This window comes from Physeter macrocephalus, chromosome 11, assembly GCF_002837175.3.
Source record: "Physeter macrocephalus isolate SW-GA chromosome 11, ASM283717v5, whole genome shotgun sequence".
NCBI classification, from domain to species: Eukaryota; Metazoa; Chordata; class Mammalia; order Artiodactyla; family Physeteridae; genus Physeter; species Physeter macrocephalus.
The window spans coordinates 43,815,559-43,839,309 of NC_041224.1; the positions used below are offsets into that span (position 1 = coordinate 43,815,559).

A 23,751-nucleotide genomic window follows, 5' to 3' on the forward strand; every position below is an offset into this window, starting at 1 on the left:
AAAAAAAAACAAAAACAAAAACAAAAACACACAAAAAAAGAAAGTGAAAAGAAAACCCAACAGGTTGGGGAAAAAATTATTTGCAAATTGTATATCTGATAAGGGGCTGGTATCTAGAATATATAAAGAACTCTTACAACTCAATAGTAAAAAGACAAACAACCTAATTTAAAAATGGGCAAAGATTTATCCAAAGAAGATATACAAATGGCCAGCGAGCACATGAAAAGAAGCTCAACAACATTAGTTATCAAGGAAATGCAACTCATAACCACAATGACACATCACTTTACACCCACTAGGATGAGCAGAATCAAAGAGGGACAATGGAAGGTGGTGGCAAGGATGTGGAGAAATTAGAACCCTCATACACTGTTAGTGGGAATATAAAATGGTATAGCCACTTTGGAAAACAGTTTGGTAATTCCTTAAAAAGTTAAACATAGGACTTCCGTGGTGGCGCAGTGGTTGAGAGTCCACCTGCCGATGCAGGGGCCACGGGTTCATGCCCTGGGCTGGGAAGATCCCACATGCCGCGGAGTGGCTAGGCCCGTGATTCATGGCCGCTGAGCCTGCGCGTCCGGAGCCTGTGCTCCGCCAACGGGAGAGGCCACGGCAGTGAGAGGCCCGCGTACCGGGAAAAAAAAATAAATAAAAAAAAATAAAGTTAAACATAGAGTTACCATATGACCCAGCAATTTCATTTTTAGGCATGTCTGAGAATTAAAAATGTGTCTGCACACAATCTTATATATGAATGTTTACAGCAGCATCACTCACAATAGCCACAAGTAGAAACAACTTAAATGTCCACCAACTGATGAATGGATATGTAAAATGTAGTCTATCCATACAATGGTATATTATTGTCAATAAAAAGAAATGAAGTACTGAGACGTACTACACCATGTATAAACCTTGAAAACATTATGCTAAAGTAAAAAACACCAGTTACAAAGACCACATGATATGATTCCTCTTAAAAGAAATATCCATAAGAAATCTATAAAAACAGAAAGTAGACTGGTGGTTGCCTAAGCTGGGAAGACTTGGAGAAATGGAGAGTGACTACTAATGGGTAGGTTAGGGCTTCTTTCTGGAGTGATGAAAATGTTCTGGAATGTGTCATGATGGTTGCACAACTTTGTGAATATACTGAAAACCACTAAAAGTTGATTTTATGATACATGAATGGTCTCAATTATAAAAAAGCAAAAAAAAAAACACCGAACACACCGAAAGACTAGAAAATTGCTAGTCACTATCTTTCGATTTTGTTTAATTGGTTTTATAAAATAGATATTTGTCTGTAGGGGTAACTAGAAAGGGAGGAATGAGAAAGACCAGGATTAATTCTTCATCTAAACTTGGAAGAAGAGACCCCAAGTGGAAAATTAACTGATGATAACCAAAGAGGAGAGGAAAACATGAGATTAATGAGCTTCTGCAACAAGAGTCTGGAGACCGGTTTGGGTCCAAGAATCCCCTTCTCTTGGTTACCCTAAAATGTAGTACCTTTGGTCCTCTTGAAGTTGTCAAGTTTATACTCTAGACTTTCCACAGCTGACACAGAATGGCTTCTAGGCAACCCCCGCTTTACAGATCTCTTTGAAGGAGAAATCATTTCCTGGTTGAAGAGATTTCTTCGAACTTTGGTCACTTCTGAAAGCATTAAGAAAAAAAGAAAGTCAAATATTATCATTAATAAAAGCCACATGTGGGAAAAGAAAGACATCCAAAACAGAGAATCTGCTTGAGGAAACTATTTTACAGGCTGACTGCTATATTCACATTTACTAATAGGATTTCCTCAAATAGTACACTCACATGGTATATCAAAACTATTTACAGGACTTCCCTGGTGGCGCAGTGGTTAAGACTTCACGCTCCCAACGCAGGGGGCCTGGGTTTGATGCCTGGCCAGGGAACTAGATCCCACATGCATGCCGCAACTAAGGAGCCCGCCTGCCACAACTAAAGGAGCCCACGTGCTGCAAATAAGACCTGGTGCAACCAAATAAATAAATAAATATTTAAAAAAAAAAAGAAAACTACTTACATTTATAAATTTAATTTAAACCCAACCTTTCAGGAATACAAAGAAGGCCCACATCACTTAAATTAGAAGTTTTATTCACTGTAAAATGGACATAATCCTTAATAAGAGGTTGGATAATGTAAATCATAGTCCTTTTACTATATCCCAGTGTTACAATATTTTTCTCACATTGGAACTTTTTGCTGCTTTGTATTCAGCATCAAGCAGAGAAACTGTTCTTTTCAATCCCAGAGATTTCATTTTTCTTCTTTTGAGTATTTTACTAATTTGCTGGGATACAGTAGTCCCTCCCTATCCGCAGTTTTACTTCCACATTTTCAGTTACCTGCAGTCAACTGCAGTCCGAAAATATCAAATGAAAAATCCCAGAAATACATAAGTCATAAGTTTTAAAGTTGTGTTTCTTTCTGAGTAGTGTGATAAAATCTCATGCCATCCTGCTCTGTCCCACCCAAAACATGAATCATTCTTTGTCCAGCATATCCCACCCGTTAGGCACTTAGTAGCCATCTGGGTTATCAGATCAACTGTAGCAGTATAGCAGTGCTATATTCAAGTAACCCTTATTTTACTTAAATACTTCTTGTGCCCCAAAGCACAAAAGTAGTGATGCTGGCAACTTGGATATGCTGAAAATAAGTCATAAAGTGCTTCCTATAAATAAAGTTTCTCAACTTAAGGGAAAAAAAAATCGTATGCTAAGGTTGCTACGATCTATGGTAAGAGTGAATTGTCTATCTGTGAAACTGTGAAGGAAAAATTCACGCTAGTTTTGCTGTCACAACTCAAACTGCAAAAATTATGGCTACAACGCATGAAAGTGCTTAGTTAAGATGGAAAAGGCATTAAATTTGTACAACAAGATATTTTGAGAGACCACATTCATGTAACTTTTATTATAGCATATTGTTATAATTGTTCTATTTTATTATGGTATTGTTAATTCTTACCATGCCTAATTTATAAATTAAACTTTATCATAGGTATATATGTATAGGAAAAAAACAGGGCTTCCCTGGTGGCGCAGTGGTTGCGCGTCCGCCTGCCGATGCAGGGGAACCGGGTTCGCGCCCCGGTATGGGAGGATCCCACGTGCCGCAGAGCGGCTGGGCCCGTGAGTCATGGCCGCTGAGCCTGCGCGTCCGGAGCCTGTGCTCCGCAACGGGAGAGGCCACAACAGGGGAAGGCCCGCATACCACAAAAAAAAAAAAAAAAAAAAAAAAAAAAAACATAGCATAGGGTTAGGTACTATCTGAAGTTTCAGGTATCTGAGGGTATTGGAACGTAACCCCTGTGGATAAGGGGGGAACTACTATATTTTAAATCCTCTTCCTAACTCCAGAGCATGAGTTGTAACCATCTAGACTCAAAGTTAGGAAAAATAGCTGAAGAGTCAGGAAATACTTGACAAAGCTAGCAGGCTAGCATTTTAATCTTAAGCAAGATGGCCTGGTGGAGGCTACTCAAAAATTCGCCAAGATTAAAAAAATTCTAAGAGCAAGTCACTTAAATAAAAACCAAATAAACCAGGATCCACAAACTGGGAGAAGCCTTTTTTACCCATCAATGACATAAACATTAAGGACACCAATAATGCACACCAAAGTTTCAAAAAAATGTTTCGCTATCTCCATTATAAAAGCCTCTGTTACCTGCCTTAGGCTGTCTATGAAACTGATTTACAGCCTGACAGCCAAATTTGATCTGTTATTTTCCATTTTTCCCAAATTTTGGAGAAGTTTAATATCTATAGAAAATTTCAATGTAGAATCATGGTGACTTCTGCGGTGGTGCAGTGGATAAGACTCCACGCTTCCAATGCAGGGGGCCCGGGTTTGATCCCTGGTCAGGGAACTAGATTCCACATGCATGTTGTGACTAAGAGTTTGCATGCCACAACTAAGGAGCCCGTGTGCTGCAACTAAGGAGCTGGCGAGCCGCAACTAAGACCCAGTGCAACCAAATAAATATTAAAAAAAAAACCAAAACCAAAAAAACACACATAGAATTGTCACTAAAATTCACCAACTGTCAACATTTGTTTTCTCCCTCCATCTCTCTCTCTACGTTTGTACAACTGCCCACCCCAGAACGCTGGAGAGTGAGTTGCAGACATCACAACTCTTCAGTTTCCTGTATTTCAGCATGTATCTCCAAAGAACAAGGGCATATATCTAATCCATCTTCGAATTTCTCTCATCATCTCAGTAATATCCGTTATAGCTTTTTACCCTAAATTTAAGACCCAAGCAGGGATCATGTAGTGCACTTATGTCACACTTAAATTCCTTTTATCTAAACCAGCTCCACTGCCTCTTTTCTTTTTCGGCTTTCATGTTAATGGCATTAAAAAAATATTTTGGGGCTTCCCTGGTGGCACAGTGGTTAAGAATCCACCTGCCAATGCGGGGGACATGGGTTTGTGCCCTGGTCCGGGAAGATCTCACATGCCACGGAGCAACTAAGCCCGTGTGCCACAACTACCGAGCCTGCGTGCCTAGAGCCCGTGCTCTACAAGAGAAGCCACCGCCATGAGAAGCCCGCGCACCGCAACGAAGAGCAGCCCCCGCTTGCCACAACTAGAGAAAGCCCACGCACAGCAATGAAGACCCAATGCAGCCAAAAATAAACTAACAAAAAATAATTTTAAAAAAATTTTAGACCAGTTATTTTACAAAATGCAGTATTTTGAGACCATGTAAACATCCTACTCCTCTAGCACACAGTATATGGACATATTTCATAAACCAACAATTACACAAAACTACAATTTTTAACTATATGCAACTGCTTAAATATATGTAATCAAAATAAAACTGTCACTGAGTACAACAAGGAAACAAAGTATACCTTGTACCGTGCCTTTCACTGGGAGTGGAGGCTGCTGAAGAGTAGGGTGAGAATTCTCCTGAAAGATGAGAAAATCCAGTAAGAAAATTTAAATAGGAATTCATTTAAAAGAATAAAGATTCCACAAGAAACCCTCTGATCCTTGCAATTCCACTTGTAGGAATCTGTAACAGAAATAGTTGTAAAATGCACAAAAATAGGGCCTGGAAATATACACAACAAACTGTCATCAGCAATTACTTCTGAAGAATGGATGGTGAAGAGGCACTAACATTTAACTTTATATAATTTCAATTTTTAAACGATGTTTCTGTATACCTTTTATAACTAAAACATCAGGGAAACCCCATAATATTAGAGGATGGCTGTATACTCTTAAGAATGTCTCTGTATAAAACTGCTATTTGGGGACTTCCCTGGTGGTCCAGTGGTTAAGACTCCGCGCTTCCACTGCAGGGAGTGCTGGTTCGATCCCTGGTTGGGGAACTAAGATCCCACATGCCGTGTGGCGTGGCAGAAAAAAAAATACCCACCTGCTATTTATTTGCTATGAAGGAGAAATCATTTCCTGGTTGAAGAGATTTCTTCGAACTTTGGTCACTTCTGAAAGCATTAAGAAAAAAAGAAAGTCAAATATTATCATTAATAAAAGCCACATGTGGGAAAAGAAAGACATCCAAAACAGAGAATCTGCTTGAGGAAACTATTTTACAGGCTGACTGCTATATTCACATTTACTAATAGGATTTCCTCAAATAGTACACTCACATGGTATATCAAAACTATTTACAGGACTTCCCTGGTGGCGCAGTGGTTAAGACTTCACGCTCCCAACGCAGGGGGCCTGGGTTTGATGCCTGGCCAGGGAACTAGATCCCACATGCATGCCGCAACTAAGGAGCCCGCCTGCCACAACTAAAGGAGCCCACGTGCTGCAAATAAGACCTGGTGCAACCAAATAAATAAATAAATATTTAAAAAAAAAAAGAAAACTACTTACATTTATAAATTTAATTTAAACCCAACCTTTCAGGAATACAAAGAAGGCCCACATCACTTAAATTAGAAGTTTTATTCACTGTAAAATGGACATAATCCTTAATAAGAGGTTGGATAATGTAAATCATAGTCCTTTTACTATATCCCAGTGTTACAATATTTTTCTCACATTGGAACTTTTTGCTGCTTTGTATTCAGCATCAAGCAGAGAAACTGTTCTTTTCAATCCCAGAGATTTCATTTTTCTTCTTTTGAGTATTTTACTAATTTGCTGGGATACAGTAGTCCCTCCCTATCCGCAGTTTTACTTCCACATTTTCAGTTACCTGCAGTCAACTGCAGTCCGAAAATATCAAATGAAAAATCCCAGAAATACATAAGTCGTAAGTTTTAAAGTTGTGTTTCTTTCTGAGTAGTGTGATAAAATCTCATGCCATCCTGCTCTGTCCCACCCAAAACATGAATCATTCCTTTGTCCAGCATATCCCACCCGTTAGGCACTTAGTAGCCATCTGGGTTATCAGATCGACTGTAGCAGTATAGCAGTGCTATATTCAAGTAACCCTTATTTTACTTAAATACTTCTTGTGCCCCAAAGCACAAATTACACAAAACTACAATTTTTAACTATATGCAACTGCTTAAATATATGTAATCAAAATAAAACTGTCACTGAGTACAACAAGGAAACAAAGTATACCTTGTACCGTGCCTTTCACTGGGAGTGGAGGCTGCTGAAGAGTAGGGTGAGAATTCTCCTGAAAGATGAGAAAATCCAGTAAGAAAATTTAAATAGGAATTCATTTAAAAGAATAAAGATTCCACAAGAAACCCTCTGATCCTTGCAATTCCACTTGTAGGAATCTGTAACAGAAATAGTTGTAAAATGCACAAAAATAGGGCCTGGAAATATACACAACAAACTGTCATCAGCAATTACTTCTGAAGAATGGATGGTGAAGAGGCACTAACATTTAACTTTATATAATTTCAATTTTTAAACGATGTTTCTGTATACCTTTTATAACTAAAACATCAGGGAAACCCCATAATATTAGAGGATGGCTGTATACTCTTAAGAATGTCTCTGTATAAAACTGCTATTTGGGGACTTCCCTGGTGGTCCAGTGGTTAAGACTCCGCGCTTCCACTGCAGGGAGTGCTGGTTCGATCCCTGGTTGGGGAACTAAGATCCCACATGCCGTGTGGCGTGGCAGAAAAAAAAATACCCACCTGCTATTTATTTGCTATTAGAGTAGAGGATTCAAGTGCCTAAACTCAAATGGCATCTAAACAAGAGAATTGTTTTTAAAGATTTTGTTGCTGTTTTTTCAATTATGCCACTGTAATCATTAAAGAATAAACAGCCAAATAGGAGCGGAAACTTAACAAATGATATTCTTTTTTAACCAAAATCAAATCCTAATCTCAGTAAATCTGGCCTTAAAGAAGTTAACTTTCTAGGCCAATCTGAAACAAAAGTTTTCCAAAAGGAGTGCTAGAAAGGACTGCTAATCGTGTAAAATCTAGTGAGAGAGGTGGTCTGATACCTTTTGGACTTCATACTCTCTGAACAAAATCTCCAAGATATCTAAGATTTGCATCTTATTCACTCATATGTATTAAGGTAACTAAGAAAGTGAACACCACTAACTCTTCAAAAGAAACCCCACCTCCAGTACTAAAGCACAGCTATAAATCTCTAGAAACAAACCACTATTGTAATGATTAATGCTTCTAAAGCTAGTTCTCCTAGAATTTTAACTCTTCTCATAATTCATGCAGTTCAAAAGTTTCAATGCATTTTTTTGTCTCTCTCCTTCTTTTAGTAAGACATTAATTCTACTTAGTAAATAGACTCCAGCTGAATTTCTTTTTTTGCAACCAACAAGTCCTAACATCTACTGCCACAGAAAAATAATTACCACCTGGCTTCTTGAGTTTTTTTGTTTGCTTTTGTAACTTGTTATTGACGTAAAACATAATTACTGAAAAGTACTTTCTGGTACACAAAGTCCTATTATGATTGTACATTATTTTTCAATGGCTTCTTTTGCTTATGTTATTATTTCATGAGTTTTCTTAACTACATTAAAGATTTTGAATTAACTTATTCATTCCTAACTTTTACTATCTTTTCCCCTTAATATTACCTCTGTCACACTTTTGGGAAAAATGATTAATCTTTAATAAACATATTTCTTTATTCCTCAGATTACAGTTGTAGACACATTCATAAAAATACCTAATTTTATTTCTGTATCCTCCAATGCTCATTTCTTAAAAGTAGAGACACCGTGTTTCATTCTTATTTATTGTATGAACTCATGCCCAAAGTGATACCACTTTCTATCTCCTGGAAATGACTTACATTTTTCGTAGCTCTCTTGGATACTTTGGGAATTTCAATTTGTCGCAGATTTTGTGAAACCTCTGCAATGCTTTTATGTCTTATTGCATTTTTCCTTTTAAAAATAGAAAGAAACAGTCACTATACACTGAATACAGGTTACAGCTAGTTAGATCAGAATGGAACTAGTTTAAAATAAAACACTTAAATAAAAGTCGGTTATCTTGAGGTTGGCCTGAACTTACAGTAAAACAAGTCAATCCCAGAATTTCCAAAAGTAACAACTATAAATTTAATTAGTTATGAACAATGAAGAGCATCATGGAAAATATATAAAGTAAGCTGAAACCCTAAGCTTATCTCATGGAAGGCTCCTAGTTCTTGGAGACCCCATGTGGAGAGTAAAGAGGGGACTGTAACTACACAATACAAGACTATATGTTCCCCAGATAATATAAAGAGTGTCAGATGCTCCTTGTTAAGAACTCTAATAATTGGCTTCTGTGATTCAGACATAAGGGCAACTACTAATTCAATAAATTATAGACAAAGACAACTGGACTATGGTTTAAACATACCCTATACCAGAACTATAACAGTGCAAGTAATTCCTTTAATTCCTTGAGCTCCTACCTTCTCTTCTTAGCTGATCTGGTACGAAGCTCCTCCAGTTGGTCAGATTCAGTGCCACCCAACACTGACCTAGGAGCATTTGACATAAGAGGCACAGAAAGGGGTGATTTGCTCTCCTGCGTCATGGAGTCATCACTGAAAAAATCTGTAGGAAGGACACCAGCCAGCTTCTGAGGAATCATAAATCCTAGGCTGTTGTAAAGATTTCCAAGTATCTTTGGGATTGAATCAATATACCTGTGGAATAGATTGATTAAATATGAAACAGTCAAGTCACCATTCCACCCTCTCTACTCCCTTCCTTACCCAGCATGAGAAATAGTCCTTACAATTCTACAATTCTGAGACAATACCCATATAAGTTCTTGGTAAAATTATGTAAAATTTAAATTAGTAGTCATCAAACTTACAATTCCAAAATTTCTTCCAGAAACTTTGCCAGGTATGTCGAATCTTCAGTTAAATACACCATGCGCAGCAAATCTGTCACCTGAAGATTTTAGAAAATTACCACATGGCCTCTGCAGGAAGCTGAATGCATCTACAGCACATCCCCAGTGGCACTAAGCAGTATACTTGCCTCCTCCACTACTTGCTCCATTTCATCTATATGTTCATATACAGAAGGGCACTGCTGACACACCTCCAAATGAAGAAATACCTGGAGCTGGCACCTTGAGAGAAAAAAAAAGCTTGGTTATAACTGCTTTAAGTGTCACTTAACTGAAATGAAAGTTCCTTCCTTATGCAGAGATCTGTTTACATAAGAAACAACAACCAAAAAGAAGAGCCATTGCTTTCTAAATAGCAATATTAGGTAAACAGGTGTTGCAAACTGAACATTAGAACATTATAGAGAATCAGCTACAAAAGCCTCTCCAAGCAATTGGCAATCTATTTTAAACTGATATATACTCAGCCATTAAAAAGAAAAATGAAATAATTCAATTTGCAGCAATAGGAATGGACCTAGAGATTATCATACTAAGTGAAGTAAGTGAGAAAGAAGAAAACATACATCACTTATATGTGGAATCTGAAATATGACACAAATGAACTTACCTATGAAATAGAAACAGACTCACAGACATAGAAAACACACTTATGGTTACCAAAGGGCAAAGGGAGTGGGGGAGGGATAAATTAGGAGTTTGGGACTAGCAGATACAAACTATATTACATATAAAATAGATAACGACATTGTAAAGCAACTATACTCCAATAAAAATTTTTTAAAAAAGATAAACAAATAAGGTCCTAGTGTGTAGCACAGGGAATTATATTCAATATCCTGTAATAAACCATAATGGAAAAGTTATTTTTTAAAAATGAAAAATTAAATTGATACAAGCAAATCTTGGGAGCTCTGTTTTGGAGTAATGGTTTAAAAAAAAAAAGGGACTTCCCTGTTGGTCCAGTGGAAAAGAATCCGCCTTACAATGCAAGAGACGTGGGTTCAATCCCTGGTCAGGGAACTAAGATCCCACATGCCGCAGGGCAACTAAGCCCACACGCCACAGCTACTGAGCTCGTGCACCTCAATAGAGCGCCCACGTACTCTGGAACCCACGCGCCACAACTAGAAGGAAGCCCACGCACCGCAAGGAAGAGCCCGCATGCTGCAACTAAGACCCGATGCAGCCAAAAATTTTAAAAAATTAAAAAATTTAAAAATCAAAATAAATAAATCTTAAAAAAAAATTAAAAAGGTAGTTAATTACTCTCTGACTTTATCTTCTTTATCCAGTTTTCCTACATTCTGTCGAAGACTTTTGCTAGTTTTCAAGAGGTTGTTTCTTACTTGATGTAGGCAGTTCATCTGAAAATACAAAATTACATAGGAGAATATAAATGCTTATCATTATTTCTAATTTCTTCACAGCTGACTAATGCCCTAAGAAGGGAATTACATCCTCTTTCTTTCATTTGAATGAAAAATAGTGTAGTGTTCGTTTATATTTTTTAAAAGAACATGTAGAAAAGTATTTGAGAGCAAGTGGGCATGGATACAGCAAACCTGCAGATTTGAACTTTCATAAAAGGAAGATTCCATAAAGTAGTGATTGAGAAGTCTAAGCAAAATGAATCAACATTTTAAAGAAATGTTCCAGGTGACTCTAAAGTGCAGCCAGGGTTAAGAACCACTGGCTTAATTCATGCAGCTAACATGCAACTCAGATGAGGATAGAGCTTTCATTGGAAGGGAAGTACATGTAATTACTCCCACCTGGCCCATTTCCTTGCTTTCTGCCTTCTCAGTGGACTATGTCCATCTTCCAAGACCTAGAATTGTGCTCACCCCCTCATGCTCACCCACTCACTCATCATTTTTGAAATGTGCACTGCATAACAGATATTTTCCAAGACATATGAGCCAGACCCACCAACAAGCAACTAACATTGTTATGACAAACAACAATATCCGGATTCCCTTACTTCTAATTCCTTGGTGCCTTTGGACTTTAGGAATGCTTTAATGTTTGAGATCATGTTCCGAGCACATGAATACAACACGATTTCTCCTGTGGCCACAGTCTTTTGGTAATTTTCATGTATGTAAGATAGTAGCTCCTCCTCAGTTTTAAAATCTGTGGGGGAAAAAAAGTCAAATTGATCATCAGACCCAGCTGAAGTCATTGTATTGTTTAAGCCAGTGGTTATCAACTGGGAAGTTTTGCTGCCCAGGGGACATCTGGCTATGTCTGGGTGACAGTGACTGGTGGGGAGAGGGAGGGTACTACTGGCATCTAATGGGGTGGAGGCCAGGGATGCTGCTAAACATCTTATAGTTCACAGAGGATTATCTGGTCCAAAATGTCAAAAATGCTGAGGTTGAAAAGTTCAGAGATAGTGATTAATTTGAAGGGTTTGCAAATCACGTGTACATGTTATAAATTTAAGGATAACCAGTAATGGAGAAGAAATAAACTATACAATCTCCAAACCTAGCAGAAAGGAAAAAGATGCATAAAGAAAACTTGATTAATCCCATAGCCTGCTAGAAAGGAAAAAAACAATTGAAAGCACAAAATAAGACACTAAAATACACCCTAGCCTATCAGTAATCATAATAATTATAAATATTTATTTTACGAATACACTTGCTGGTTAAATAAAAGATAGAAACTGTCAGATTGGGTTTAAAAAAAATTATGCTGTTTACAAAAGACATACCCAAAACACATGACAAAGAAACACTGGAAATAAAGGAATAGAGGTATAATCACAAGGAAAACATAAATGATTTTGTATGGACCTAAAAAGAAAGCCTCAAAATATATGATGCAAAAATTGGCAGAACTGCAAGGAAATTTACACAAATCTACATGGTGGAAGACTATAATACAATCATCTCAGTTATAGATTCTTTTAAGTAGAAAAAAATTAATAAGAATGTTGAATATTCAAATATTAAGATAAATATGTATGGAACCAAGTACCCCCAAATTAGAGAATACACATTATTTTCAAGTAAACATGAAATATTAACAAAACAATCACATATTAGGCCATAGAGTTTCAACAAATATTAAAGATTCAAGGGGCTTCCCTGATGGCGCATTGGTTGCGCGTCCACCTGCCGATGCAGGGGAACCGGGTTCGCGCCCCGGTCTGGGAGGATCCCACATGCCGCGGAGCGGCTGGGCCCGTGAGCCATGACCGCTGAGCCTGTGCGTCCGGAGCCTGTGCTCCGCAACGGGAGAGGCCACAGCAGAGGGAGGCCCGCATACCACAAAAAAAAAAAAAAAAAAAAAAAAAAAAAGATTCAATATCTTACAGAACACATTGTGCACAGTCCAAAGAAATTAAAAGTTAATTACAAAAATAAAACACTCCCTTCTATTACTGATGTCAGAAAATATTTGGATGTATCAATGAAAACAGAATATAGCAAACTTATATAATGCAGCTAAATTTATACCTAAAGGAAAATTTCTTTTTAAAGAAAAATTCAAAACCAAATTAGCTCAGGGTCCAACACAAGAAATAACACAAAAGAGTAAATCCAAATAAGAAGGCAATAATAAAAACAGAAATGAATTAAGTAGAAAAAAAAGAAATGAGAGAGCAACAAAAACAAAGATGACTCGAGAAAACAAAGCAGAAATTCAAAATACTATTAAGAGATAAGGTTTAAGTTCAATTTTTCCATAAACATATCCAGTTATTCCTGTACCATCTGCTGAAGATTATCCTTGTCCTGTTGAATTGTTGGGGGCACTACTATCAAATATCAATTTACCACTGTTGTGCAGGTCTATTTCTGGAAAGGATCTAGTCCAGAAATTATGCTAATGCCACACTGTCTTGCATTACTGTCAATTTTGCTCTCCCATCCACATTCTGGTATACCATACTAGCTCATCGAAGATGTGCTGTCTCACTCAAACTGATTATCATCTATGATCCAGTATTCCACAGGAAAAAAAAAAATGTTTAAAGAAGCAGAAAACTTTCATTCCAGAATTTTCGAAAGAACTCAAAGGTGACATCAGGTAATTATTGCCCAAAGTTCATAAGCTACTGTCAATCACCCCACAGTACTGGCACTGTCAGTGTAAGCTAAGAATGTACTCTGAGAATGAGAAACATACTGTAATTCAATCCATTTTTAAAGAAGAAAAAAGAACAAATAGGAAAATAAAAGCTACTGGACTAAATTCTTCTGCCTGACTTTGAAAGACCTCAATAATCTAACCCTAGATTATTCAAGAACCTTTTTCCATCTCTTCATTCACAAATGTATAAAACTTCTTTAACCACTTAACTTCTTTAACCACTTAAAGGGCCAAGACACAGCCCTTCTTTGTGACTTTGCTTATGCTAATCCTCTATCTAGCACACACTTCTTTTACCTTTCTGCCTTCTAAACTCTGCTCATTCTTCAAAGTCTAACCTAGGCTCCACTGGCTCTGTAAAAGCCTTCTCAGCCTGTTCTGCTCAAGACCGGACTTTCCCTTTCTTGAGTCCTAGTATGTCTTTACTTCCAAAATGAACAAGTATTTTCTGTTACAGTCTCTTGGCTCTCTTATGTATTCATTTTACCAATTCGTTGTGTATATGTATGTGTATATATATATATATATGTTCATTATTATTCTTTGTAGCTGGATCATAAATCTAAGGAGAGGAAATTAACTTATTATTTACTGTACTCCCCATAACACACTTGTGGACATACAGTAGATAGCCAATAAATGTTCATTAAGCAAGGGATATGATTAAAACTTAAAAATATGAGAGTGCAGAAGAGTAAACATGAATTTAGATACCAAAATGCAATGGAACTGAGGAATACCTTTAGGTTTAGAACTTCTTAGTGTTCTTCCTTTGTTTTCCAATTTATCTGCTGTTCTTCCATTGGCTATCTTTTGGATCCCTTTCTCCCCAGCTGTGTCTGGACTGCCATCTGGATGCAACTTCTGAGCCTTTACATTCAGTCTTGCAACATTCAGCATCTTTAAGGAACGGCACATGGTATTCATCTTCTGCCTCACTGGAGTACGAGGAACACCTCCTACCAAAACAACGTCGTGGGAAGAAAAGTAAAATAACTTTTACTTCTGTGGAATCAAGAACTACTTTAATTCAGATGAAATATTCTGTGAAGCAATATTGAAATGAAGTATATCCATTCAGAATGATCTGAATTAGGTAGTTCTTGCATCTCTTTCTACCTACAACACAGGGTAGAAAGAGAGCTCTTTTTTTAACTGACGTTTAGGAACTAAATATCTCAAGGTGGTTAGATGATTTTTACAACTAATGCCAAACAGACAACAGACAAATGCCGAACAGACTCATTTTGGTGTTACCCAGCAGTCACAGAGTTGCGATGAAACTCTTTTGAAAGGCAATTAAGCAGTCTGCATCCAGAGTTCCCTTTTCCATGAATAACTTGTTCATGGAAACTTATACTAAGGAAATCACTCAAAGGTAAATCATATGCATGATGTACACTATAGTATTATTTATAATGGTAAAAACTGAAAACAATCTACTTGTTCAACAACATAAGAAATTTGCAAATTTTGTTAAGCAATGAGGTAACTAAAAAAGCAAAGTAGCAGATAAACAAGTAATTATAAGCAGCACACAAAGTTGTATTTAAATTTCTGTTACAACTAAAAACAAAAATGGTTTAATTCATTAAGAAGGTAGGATTGTGGGAGATTTTTAAAATCACGATTGTACTAATATAATTACTTTCAAATATGAAATATAAGAACTTGTCCTTCTTTATTCAGTTACCATTTCAACTTCATTTTAAGGAATATCAATCTTTTAAAACATACAGTGTCAAAAAAGACTGTAAGAAACAGCCTTTCTATGTGCTTACGCTTCTTTTTGCTATCTTCCTGATTGGACACAGTGTATTCTTCACGAGACTTTCTCTGGTAGAGCTCAGAGAGGCAACGTGTCAATTCACTTTCAGTTTTGGAAGGCTCTTCCTTATTAGATGAGGCAGCCTGTAGTAACCTGTGAATAAGTCAAGATGTCTAGTACAAAGTTGAAATTCTGATTTTCCAAAATGCTTTAAAAACAAAGCAACAACAATATTCATTATCCTTTTAAAAGCTAATCAAAAGATGTCTCCAGGGCTTCCCTGGTGGCGCAGTGGTTGAGAGTCCGCCTGCTGATGCAGGGGACACGGGTTCGTGCCCCGGTTCGGGAAGATCCCACATGCCGCGGAGCGGCTGGGCCCGTGAGCCATAGCCCGTGCCCCGCAACGGGAGAGGCCACAACAGTGAGAGGCCCCGCGTACAAAAAAAAAAAAAAAAAAAAAAAAAGATGTCTCCACAAGATGCCTTCAAAAGTATTTTTTCTCAGGAGGGAAAATGTCCCTCTTCTCATTTATGATTTGTATAAATTCAGGGGCAGAAGCTACCTGTTCACAAAACCATTAATGTATTAATACATACAGTATTGACTTTTATTAATAAGATTCTTCATGTCCTAGGGTACATGTCTAATTATGGCAACTATTTCACTCACTTCTGGGCTTCCATAATTTTTACCCAGTTTCGATACATTAAAGTACAAGATGATGTAATACAGTGTAGAGTATCAGAATAACTTTTGAATAATTATTTCACACTCTAGTAAACTAATTTGGGATTGATAAGCAAGGAAAGAAATCGGGCAGGGGAGATGATTAGTTATTAACTGCTTTGCCGCCTACAGCTAAATATCAGTCACTAAGGAAATAATGAAAATAGCACAACTTTCAAAATGTATTATTTCTATTTCATTATCTTCCATTATCTGATATCATCTGACTTAAAAGTAGGAGAAAGTTATGGTGCCATCAGTTGAATTAGTTCATACAAGCAGCAGGTCTGAAGCAGCCTAATTCTCCTAAGTGTGCTGGTATTTCCCTGAGCAGTGAGGAGGGTTGCTTTTTCCCCCCGTTAATTTATTGTAACTGCTTCAGATTTTTTAAAAAATGAATTTAAGCATCATGGACACAGAGAAAGCCTCACCCAATTTCTTCCCATCCCTTCCTCCCAGAGGTATTCCTAGATTCGTGCGTACCTTATTTACAAAGACATACATATGTAACAAAACAAACTGCTGTTTCATATGTCGTAAATCTTATGAAAATGGTATCATACAACACCATCCTTTGGCAATTTTGTTTGCACTCAACATATTTTTCACGTGTTGCTCTGGTTTATTCAGTTTTACTAATCTATGTATAATATTCTATTGTATAACTATACTGTAATTTATTTATCCATTTCCCTGCTGAGAGTCTGCTAGTCCTTTCCACTGGAAATGAACATTCTAGCACAGCTCTCCTTGTGTTTGTGCAAAAATTTCTTCAGTGCAGACACCTAGAAGTAGAATTGCTGAGTGTCAGAGTATGTGAAGTTTCTGCTTTACTAGGAACATTGTTCTCTAAAATGGTTGTAACCATTTTACACTTCTACCATCTAAAATGTGCTCATTTCCCCACATGCTAATTTCTGACAATCTAATAGGTATAAAATAGAATCTGGTGGGTTTTTCCATGTTGTGGTTTTAATTTCCACTTGCCTACGCTGAGTATCTTTCCAAATTACAGCTCTGTTGGATTTCCTCATGTGAACTGCTTGTTCACAATTTTTTAAAAAATTTATTTTATTTATTTATTTTTGGCTGCGTTGGGTCTTTGTTGCTGCGCGCGGGCTTCCTCTAGTTGCGGCAAGCGGGGGCTACTCTTCGTTGCGTTGCGCAGGCTTCACATTGCGGTGGCTTCTCTTGTTGCAGAGCATGGGCTCTAGGCACACAGGCTTCAGTAGTTGTGGCATGTGAGCTCACTAGTTGTGGCTTGCGGGCTCTAGAGCGCAGGCTCAGCAGTTGTGGCACACAGGCTTAGTTGCTCCGCGGCATGTGGAATCTTCCTGGACTAGGGGTCGAACCCGTGTCCCCTGCATTGGCAGGTGGATTCTTAACCACTGCGCCACCAGGGAAACCCCGCTTGTTCACATTCTTTGCCCAATTTTCTATTGGATTTCTTATTTTTAGGAGATCTGTACTAATTTGGGTACTAATCCTTTGCTGGTTATATGGATTACAGCTACCCGAGTCTATGACTAGTCTTCATCATATACACATTTTAAAATTCATTATAGTCATATATGTGTTCCTTCATGGTTTGAATTTTTTAGGTCTTATTTGAGAAATCCACCCTTAGCCTAATCTTCTTCTCTAGTGTTTCTCCTTCTTACAATTTTAAAGTTTTTACTTTTCACGTTTGGTTTTTCAGTTTATTTGTAATTTATCATTATGTATGCTGTGAAGTAGAAATCTAATTTTTCATCTTTTTTCTTCTGGATAGCCAATCATCAACACCACCATTTACTGAATAGTCTATTCTTTCCCTGCTGCTTCTACTCCGCTGGTCTGTTGATCCTTGCACCGATACCACACTATGTTATTTACTAGAGCTTTATGGTAAATTTTGCTATCTCATATGGGAAGGTGCACCTGTTACGCTCTTAGCCTTTTTGAGCTGTACCATGTCCATGAATCAGAACTCATAAGATGTCAATTCTTCCCAAATGGACCTATAAGCTCAATACACACTCAATCAAAAATCCTAGCAGGCCTTTTTTGGGTGTGTGGAAACAGGCTGATTCTAAAATTTACATGGAAATGCAAAGGGTCTAAAATAGCCAAAGCAATTCTGAGAAAAAAAAAGAACAAAGTTGAGAGGACACAGACTACCTGATTTCACTACTCAAGATAATGTGGTATTAACATAATTTCTGGACTAGCCTCTTTCCAGAAATAGACCTGCACGTTGGTGGTCAACTGATTTTGACAAAGGTGCCACAATGATTGAGAAAAAGATTGTCTTAACAAATGGAGTTGGAACAACTGGGTATCTTTATGGAAAAAATAAACCTCAACTTTACTTCTTAATATTTTGAATTTCTGCCATATCTTTTACATTTCCAATATTATTTATGACTGCTCATCCAAGTAGCTCAATCTTGCTATAGATTATTTTATTTGGCTTCTCAAAGAATCATCTTTTGTTTCTCTTGATTTCTATTTGATTATTTTTATTATTGCCTTCTTTTTTTAATTTTTGGGTTTACTCTCTTGTATTACTTCGTGTGTCGGTCTCAGCTAATTGGTTTTTAATTTTTCTCTTCAAAAGATACTTTAAATTTTCCTTTAAGTATAAACTTAGCTGCATTATTCAAGTTTGCTATTTTCCTTTTTTATTGAGATTTAATACTAAATATTTTCTGACATCTATGAGTGTATTTTGTTTTTGTAATTAACTTTTTCTAAATTTTTAGTTCTGATAAAATACACAACATAAATTTATCATCTTAATCACTCTTAAGTACATAGTTCAGTGGTATTAAGTATATTCATAATACCATAATCTCCATCCATCCCCAGCATTCAACTTGTAAAACTGAAACTCTATACCCATTAAACAATGTTCTCCATTTGTAATTAGTTTTTAATATTATTGGACTATACTCAGAAAAGGTGGTCTGTTAAAAACAACAACAAACTCACATGCAGATAACTGAGAGCTGACTTCAATAATCAATACCCAGAGAAAAAAATAAGTTTTACCAAAATGACTCCATCAAATTTGAACTGGCGCCACTAAAGTCAGAGCAAGGAAACCACTTCTCCACAACAGCAGAATTCCAGGGAGCTGTGCGGCCAAGCTCCTGCTGGGCCCATTCTGGAGTAGGCGGAGCTACAGAAACAAAGGAGCAGAGATGGAAGAGGAAAAGAGGCATTAGAAGCAAAGCAAAGAATTCCAAGCACTTGCTCCTCCCTTGGACTGATCTCATTCTTCCAAAGGACATACAAAGCAGCATCATTAACACTGTTCCTTCAGCTGCACCCCCAATCCCAACAGGCCTATGTTGTCTATGAAAATGTGCAAACACGGGCTTCCTGACTGTTCCTCAAACACACCAGACACACAAACCTTGGCACTTACTGTTGCTTCTACAATGTTCTATCCCTATCACTTCCTTCAAAGCCTTTGATCAGATATCACTTTTTTAACAAGGCCTGTTTAAAATTACAACCCTCCTATCGTTTAACACTCCCCATTCCTTTTTCTCTGCTTTATAACTATAGCACTTAACTCTTTCAAACATACTATATAATTTCCTTATTTAATTTATTGTCTTGTCTCCCCTGACTAGATAAGTTTCTTAAGAACAGAGACCTTTCTCTATTTTGTTCTCTGATGTACTCCCAGCCCCTGGAACAGAGCCTGACATACAGCAGGCACTCAATAAATCTATTGAGTAAATATGAATGGAAGAAATATCAAATTGATTATATTTCTATCTATCTAGCATAAATAAGGTTTGTATCATATCAGTAACAGTGCAACAAAGTGGAAGACAGAATCATAAGTTTTACATGTAGTCTTTATTAAACATATTAAAAACCAGGTTTCCTCTTATACCTTCGATTTCAAACTGATTTCACCGAGCCTTTGGCCTCCTCAGAAGTGCTTCAGGATTTCTATAAATAATGATTTAAACTGCCAGAAATATTGTAGCCTACTTTTATAACAATATCTGTTTTATAACAGATATTGGGCTCTACTAAGAGCACATTGAAAAAAAGTTATGTTGCTAGAAAAGATGGTAAACCACTAACCTAGAGTATGGTAGTTATTGCTTCAGAAGCTTACCTGAGGTAGCAGGATCTTCAAGTGAATTGTGAATCTGATTCAATACACCATCCACAACCTCAGAAAAAAGGGAAGCTGAATCCTGGGGGCTCTCTGCCACAACTGTTTGGAGAAAATGTCTGTGAAATTCAGTCTCCTTGGTGTGGAACACAGTGAGAATTGTAGCACTGGCAGAGAAGGGGGAAATAACTCCAGTGATGGGGGGCCAGTCTTCACCAGGGTCCACACTGGTAACCTACATAAGAAGATCTAATTAGCTGGGAATACTGTTGACATATGTCTAAAAAGGCATGTAGTTTAGTAAAAGACAGAATGATAGTTTCATCCAATGATTAATATAAAAGAGAAAACTGGAAAAGACAGACTTCATGGATATTAGTGCTAGAATTGAACTTACTGATCATCTAATCCTAATCCCTCAATTTACAGATAAGAAAAACCTAAGGTTATTAGGAATATTTACTAAGCACTTATTATAACTCACTGGATTCTCATAACCACTCTGAAGTAAAAATGATTATTATCGGAACTTCCCTGGCGGTCCAGTGGTTAAGACTCTGTGCTTCCACTGCAGGGGGCATGGGTTCGATCCCTGGTTGGGGAACTAAGATCCTGCATGCCATGAGGCACAGCAAAAAAAAAAAAAACGTATCCCCTTTTTATAGAGGAGGAATTGAGGTTGAGGAATAAGCAACCTGTTTGTCACTCAGTTAATAAGAGGCAGAGGCCAAGAGTGTATGAATTTGAAACCCATGCTCTTAACCAGGAATCAATTCTACCACTTAAGGGGATTTATTCAGATCACATGGTGGGCAGCAGAGCTGAGATCTAATCCAGGTCACCTGACGCCCTGACTCCAGTGCTCTGTCAGAGCACACGACTCTTAGAACAACATTTGTCCAAATGACTACCCAGTTTTTCTCTGGAATGTTTTACAGTGGAATCCAGAAGATAAAAGCTTTCTGAGGTTACAAAAGCAAAAGACAAAGTAAGGTAAGGAATTACTGGTAGTTAAAAAATTAGCACCACCTTTATGTCAAATATGGGTATGTATGTATTCCTTTTCAGAAGACATTACTAAATTTGTATAACTACTGGACACTAGTATATCTAATTTTACAATGTAGGGTTTTTTAAAAAATGAAATATATTTATTACGTAAAAGTAATAAATACATAATGCAACATTTAAAAAATGAGAAACCACCCATCACTTCACTGCCCTAATATAATCATTCCATTTGGCCCACTGCCTCTTCCCTAGTGAATATAATTTGGTTTAATTGGATTCAAGGTACATGCAATTTTTATAAGCGGTTTCTTCAATAATGAGCATTGTCAAGATGCTATACTTGCAAAAATATCATCTGTTTCACTGAGACTGTATTATGTAGGGCACTCCTTGGCATTTCATAAATGCACTTATTTCACTTTACCAGTGTGTTATTAGACCAGAATAACTTGCCACGTGGAAGATACCTACCAGATGTAACTCTTCAGCAGTCAGCCTGTTTACCAGCTGCTGAAATAACATCCTTTGAGTTGATTTGTTACCCTCTGGACTTTGTAGCATCCAGCTATCAGTGCCCAAAGTGCAGCTTGTTGGGAGGGACCACTGGGTCACTGTGCCTTTTAGAAAAATTCTGACTGGTTTCTGAAAATGTCTCTGATGCATGGCCAAGGGCTCTAGAGTAACTGTCCATGTTTCTTGAATCTCTTTGCCTGTTAGAAATGAAGAATATTGAAATTCTAATATAAGAAGTAGCTCCTAATAAGAGATTTAATAGTAAGAAAAAAAAATTAGATTGCCAGCCGAGGTACTAGTATTGTCACTTAGTTCACACTTCAACCCTCATTCTACTGCTATCATAGTAAGTTCATTCAGTTCTATAGGTAAAGCTGTATATGACTGGAATTACAAGGGTGTGACTTGATTTCAGAAATTCTCAATAATTATGACTTAGAAATAAGTATTCAAGCAATACACACACACACACACAAAACCCACTGCTTCTTAAATCCATAAAGTACAGCGCATCCTATCTTACGAGTTTAAATTCTAAAGACCATGTAAGACAAAACTGCTTTCCATGAAGAGAAGTGAGGTTCCCTTACCATCTTTCACTACCAAGCAGTGTTTCCCCAGCTTTAGTAAAATCCTGGCTGAAAGTTTCAAAACTACTCTTGAAATTTCCTTAAATTGTCCATAGTGTATAATATAGTTTTTGTTTTGTTTTGTTTTGTTTTGTTTTGCGGTACGCGGGCCTGTCACCACTGCGGCCTCTCCCGCTGCGGAGCACAGGCTCCAGACGTGCAGGCTCAGCGGCCATGGCTCACGGGCCCAGCCGCTCCGCGGCATGTGGGATCCTCCCAGACCGGGACACGAACCCGTGTCCCCTGCATCGGCAGGTGGACGCCCAACCACTGCGCCACCAGGGAAGCCCTATAATATAGTTTTATGTACATATCTCTATATGGTATTATTTATGTGACTACATAATGATTCAGAAATTTGATTCACTATATAGCAAATCATATGATAAAGCAAATTTATGAACATTCCAACATGCTGGCTCTTCCTGGTACCAGGCACCATTTTCTGCTTCAATTGACTAATTTGTTATTTCTTCTCTGAGTCAATCACTGATTTTCTATGATCTTCAATTTATCAATCTCTTTTATGAAGCAGTGAAACCTTATTACCCATTTGCTTGGGCACCTGAACAATATTATCCTTCTTTGCAAAAAGTTGGGAAACTCTTTAAAAACATTCACTTGTCCTTTTTACATGGGCTTACAGTTGTACCAAACTTCAGTCCTTTCCTGTGGTATCTCTAATTTTCCTTAGATATCTTTCAATGACAAGCGTTAATGGAGTGCCTAGGCTGCTGGAAATTCTAAATTCTAAAGAATTCATGGGTCTGCCTTGCAGAAATGAATGAAACCCAGACCAACCACCCCATCACCACTCATCCCCCGCCCCTGGCCCCAAGTATTATTTGCTTACCTTCAACAGGGAAAAATAATGTTCCTTCCACCTGTGGAAATGAGGCTTCATACTCAGGAGAATTATACAGCAAACAGTTTAAAGTGGAATCAGTTGGCAGAGTTGAAATCCATGAAGAGAAGTGAGGTTCCCTTGACAGCTTTCTTTCACTACCAAGCAGTGTTTCCCCAGCTTTAGTAAAATCCTGGCTGAAAGTTTCAAATGGCAAGACAGTGCCTCCTACATGGTGGAGCACTTCACATACTGTCCAGTACCCAAGGTGGTCTGGAGATTCCCACAACTAAAATAAAAATTACAAAGAATCTTGAGTTATTGTAAGTTAGGCATTTATAAAGCTAAGGGAAATCAGGAGAAAGTAAAGTTGATATGTACATTAAAGGATCAAATTACACAATTAATGTATTTGTTGAACCAAACACAAATAATGGCCAGCATCCCATTACTTGAATAACTGCTATATAATATGCCTTCAAGAAAGCACCTAGAGAAACGGGCGCGAGCCGCGGCTGTCGGCGCGGACAGCAGAGACGGGCGTGGGACGCTAGGGTTGCTGCTGCCGCCACCAAGAGGCCTGTGTGCGAGCACAGGTCACTCTCCACACCGCCCCTCCCGGGAGCTCGTGCAGCCCGCCACTGCCGGGGTCCCGGGATCCAGGGACAGCTTCCCCGGGAGAACGCG

At 37.7% G+C, this 23,751-nt stretch overlaps 1 protein-coding gene across 2 annotated transcripts in view; it reads right to left on the bottom strand.

The window, feature by feature from the left end:
• The window catches only part of TICRR (TOPBP1 interacting checkpoint and replication regulator), a 59,276-nt gene that overhangs the window by 25,360 nt on the left and 10,165 nt on the right, over window positions 1–23,751 (bottom strand). For both annotated transcript variants that reach the window (XM_024117242.2, XM_055087939.1), the window contains exons 2-15: window positions 23,074–23,353; window positions 21,550–21,788; window positions 20,068–20,302; window positions 18,978–19,107; window positions 15,232–15,371; window positions 14,191–14,409; window positions 11,328–11,479; window positions 10,613–10,710; window positions 9,472–9,565; window positions 9,302–9,381; window positions 8,892–9,128; window positions 8,280–8,373; window positions 6,609–6,666; window positions 1,516–1,662 (exon numbers count right to left, since the gene is read on the bottom strand). In XM_024117242.2, coding sequence (XP_023973010.1) covers window positions 1,516–1,662; window positions 6,609–6,666; window positions 8,280–8,373; window positions 8,892–9,128; window positions 9,302–9,381; window positions 9,472–9,565; window positions 10,613–10,710; window positions 11,328–11,479; window positions 14,191–14,409; window positions 15,232–15,371; window positions 18,978–19,107; window positions 20,068–20,302; window positions 21,550–21,788; window positions 23,074–23,353 — 2,203 coding nt within the window. The remainder of the gene's footprint in view (window positions 1–1,515; window positions 1,663–6,608; window positions 6,667–8,279; window positions 8,374–8,891; window positions 9,129–9,301; window positions 9,382–9,471; window positions 9,566–10,612; window positions 10,711–11,327; window positions 11,480–14,190; window positions 14,410–15,231; window positions 15,372–18,977; window positions 19,108–20,067; window positions 20,303–21,549; window positions 21,789–23,073; window positions 23,354–23,751) is intronic.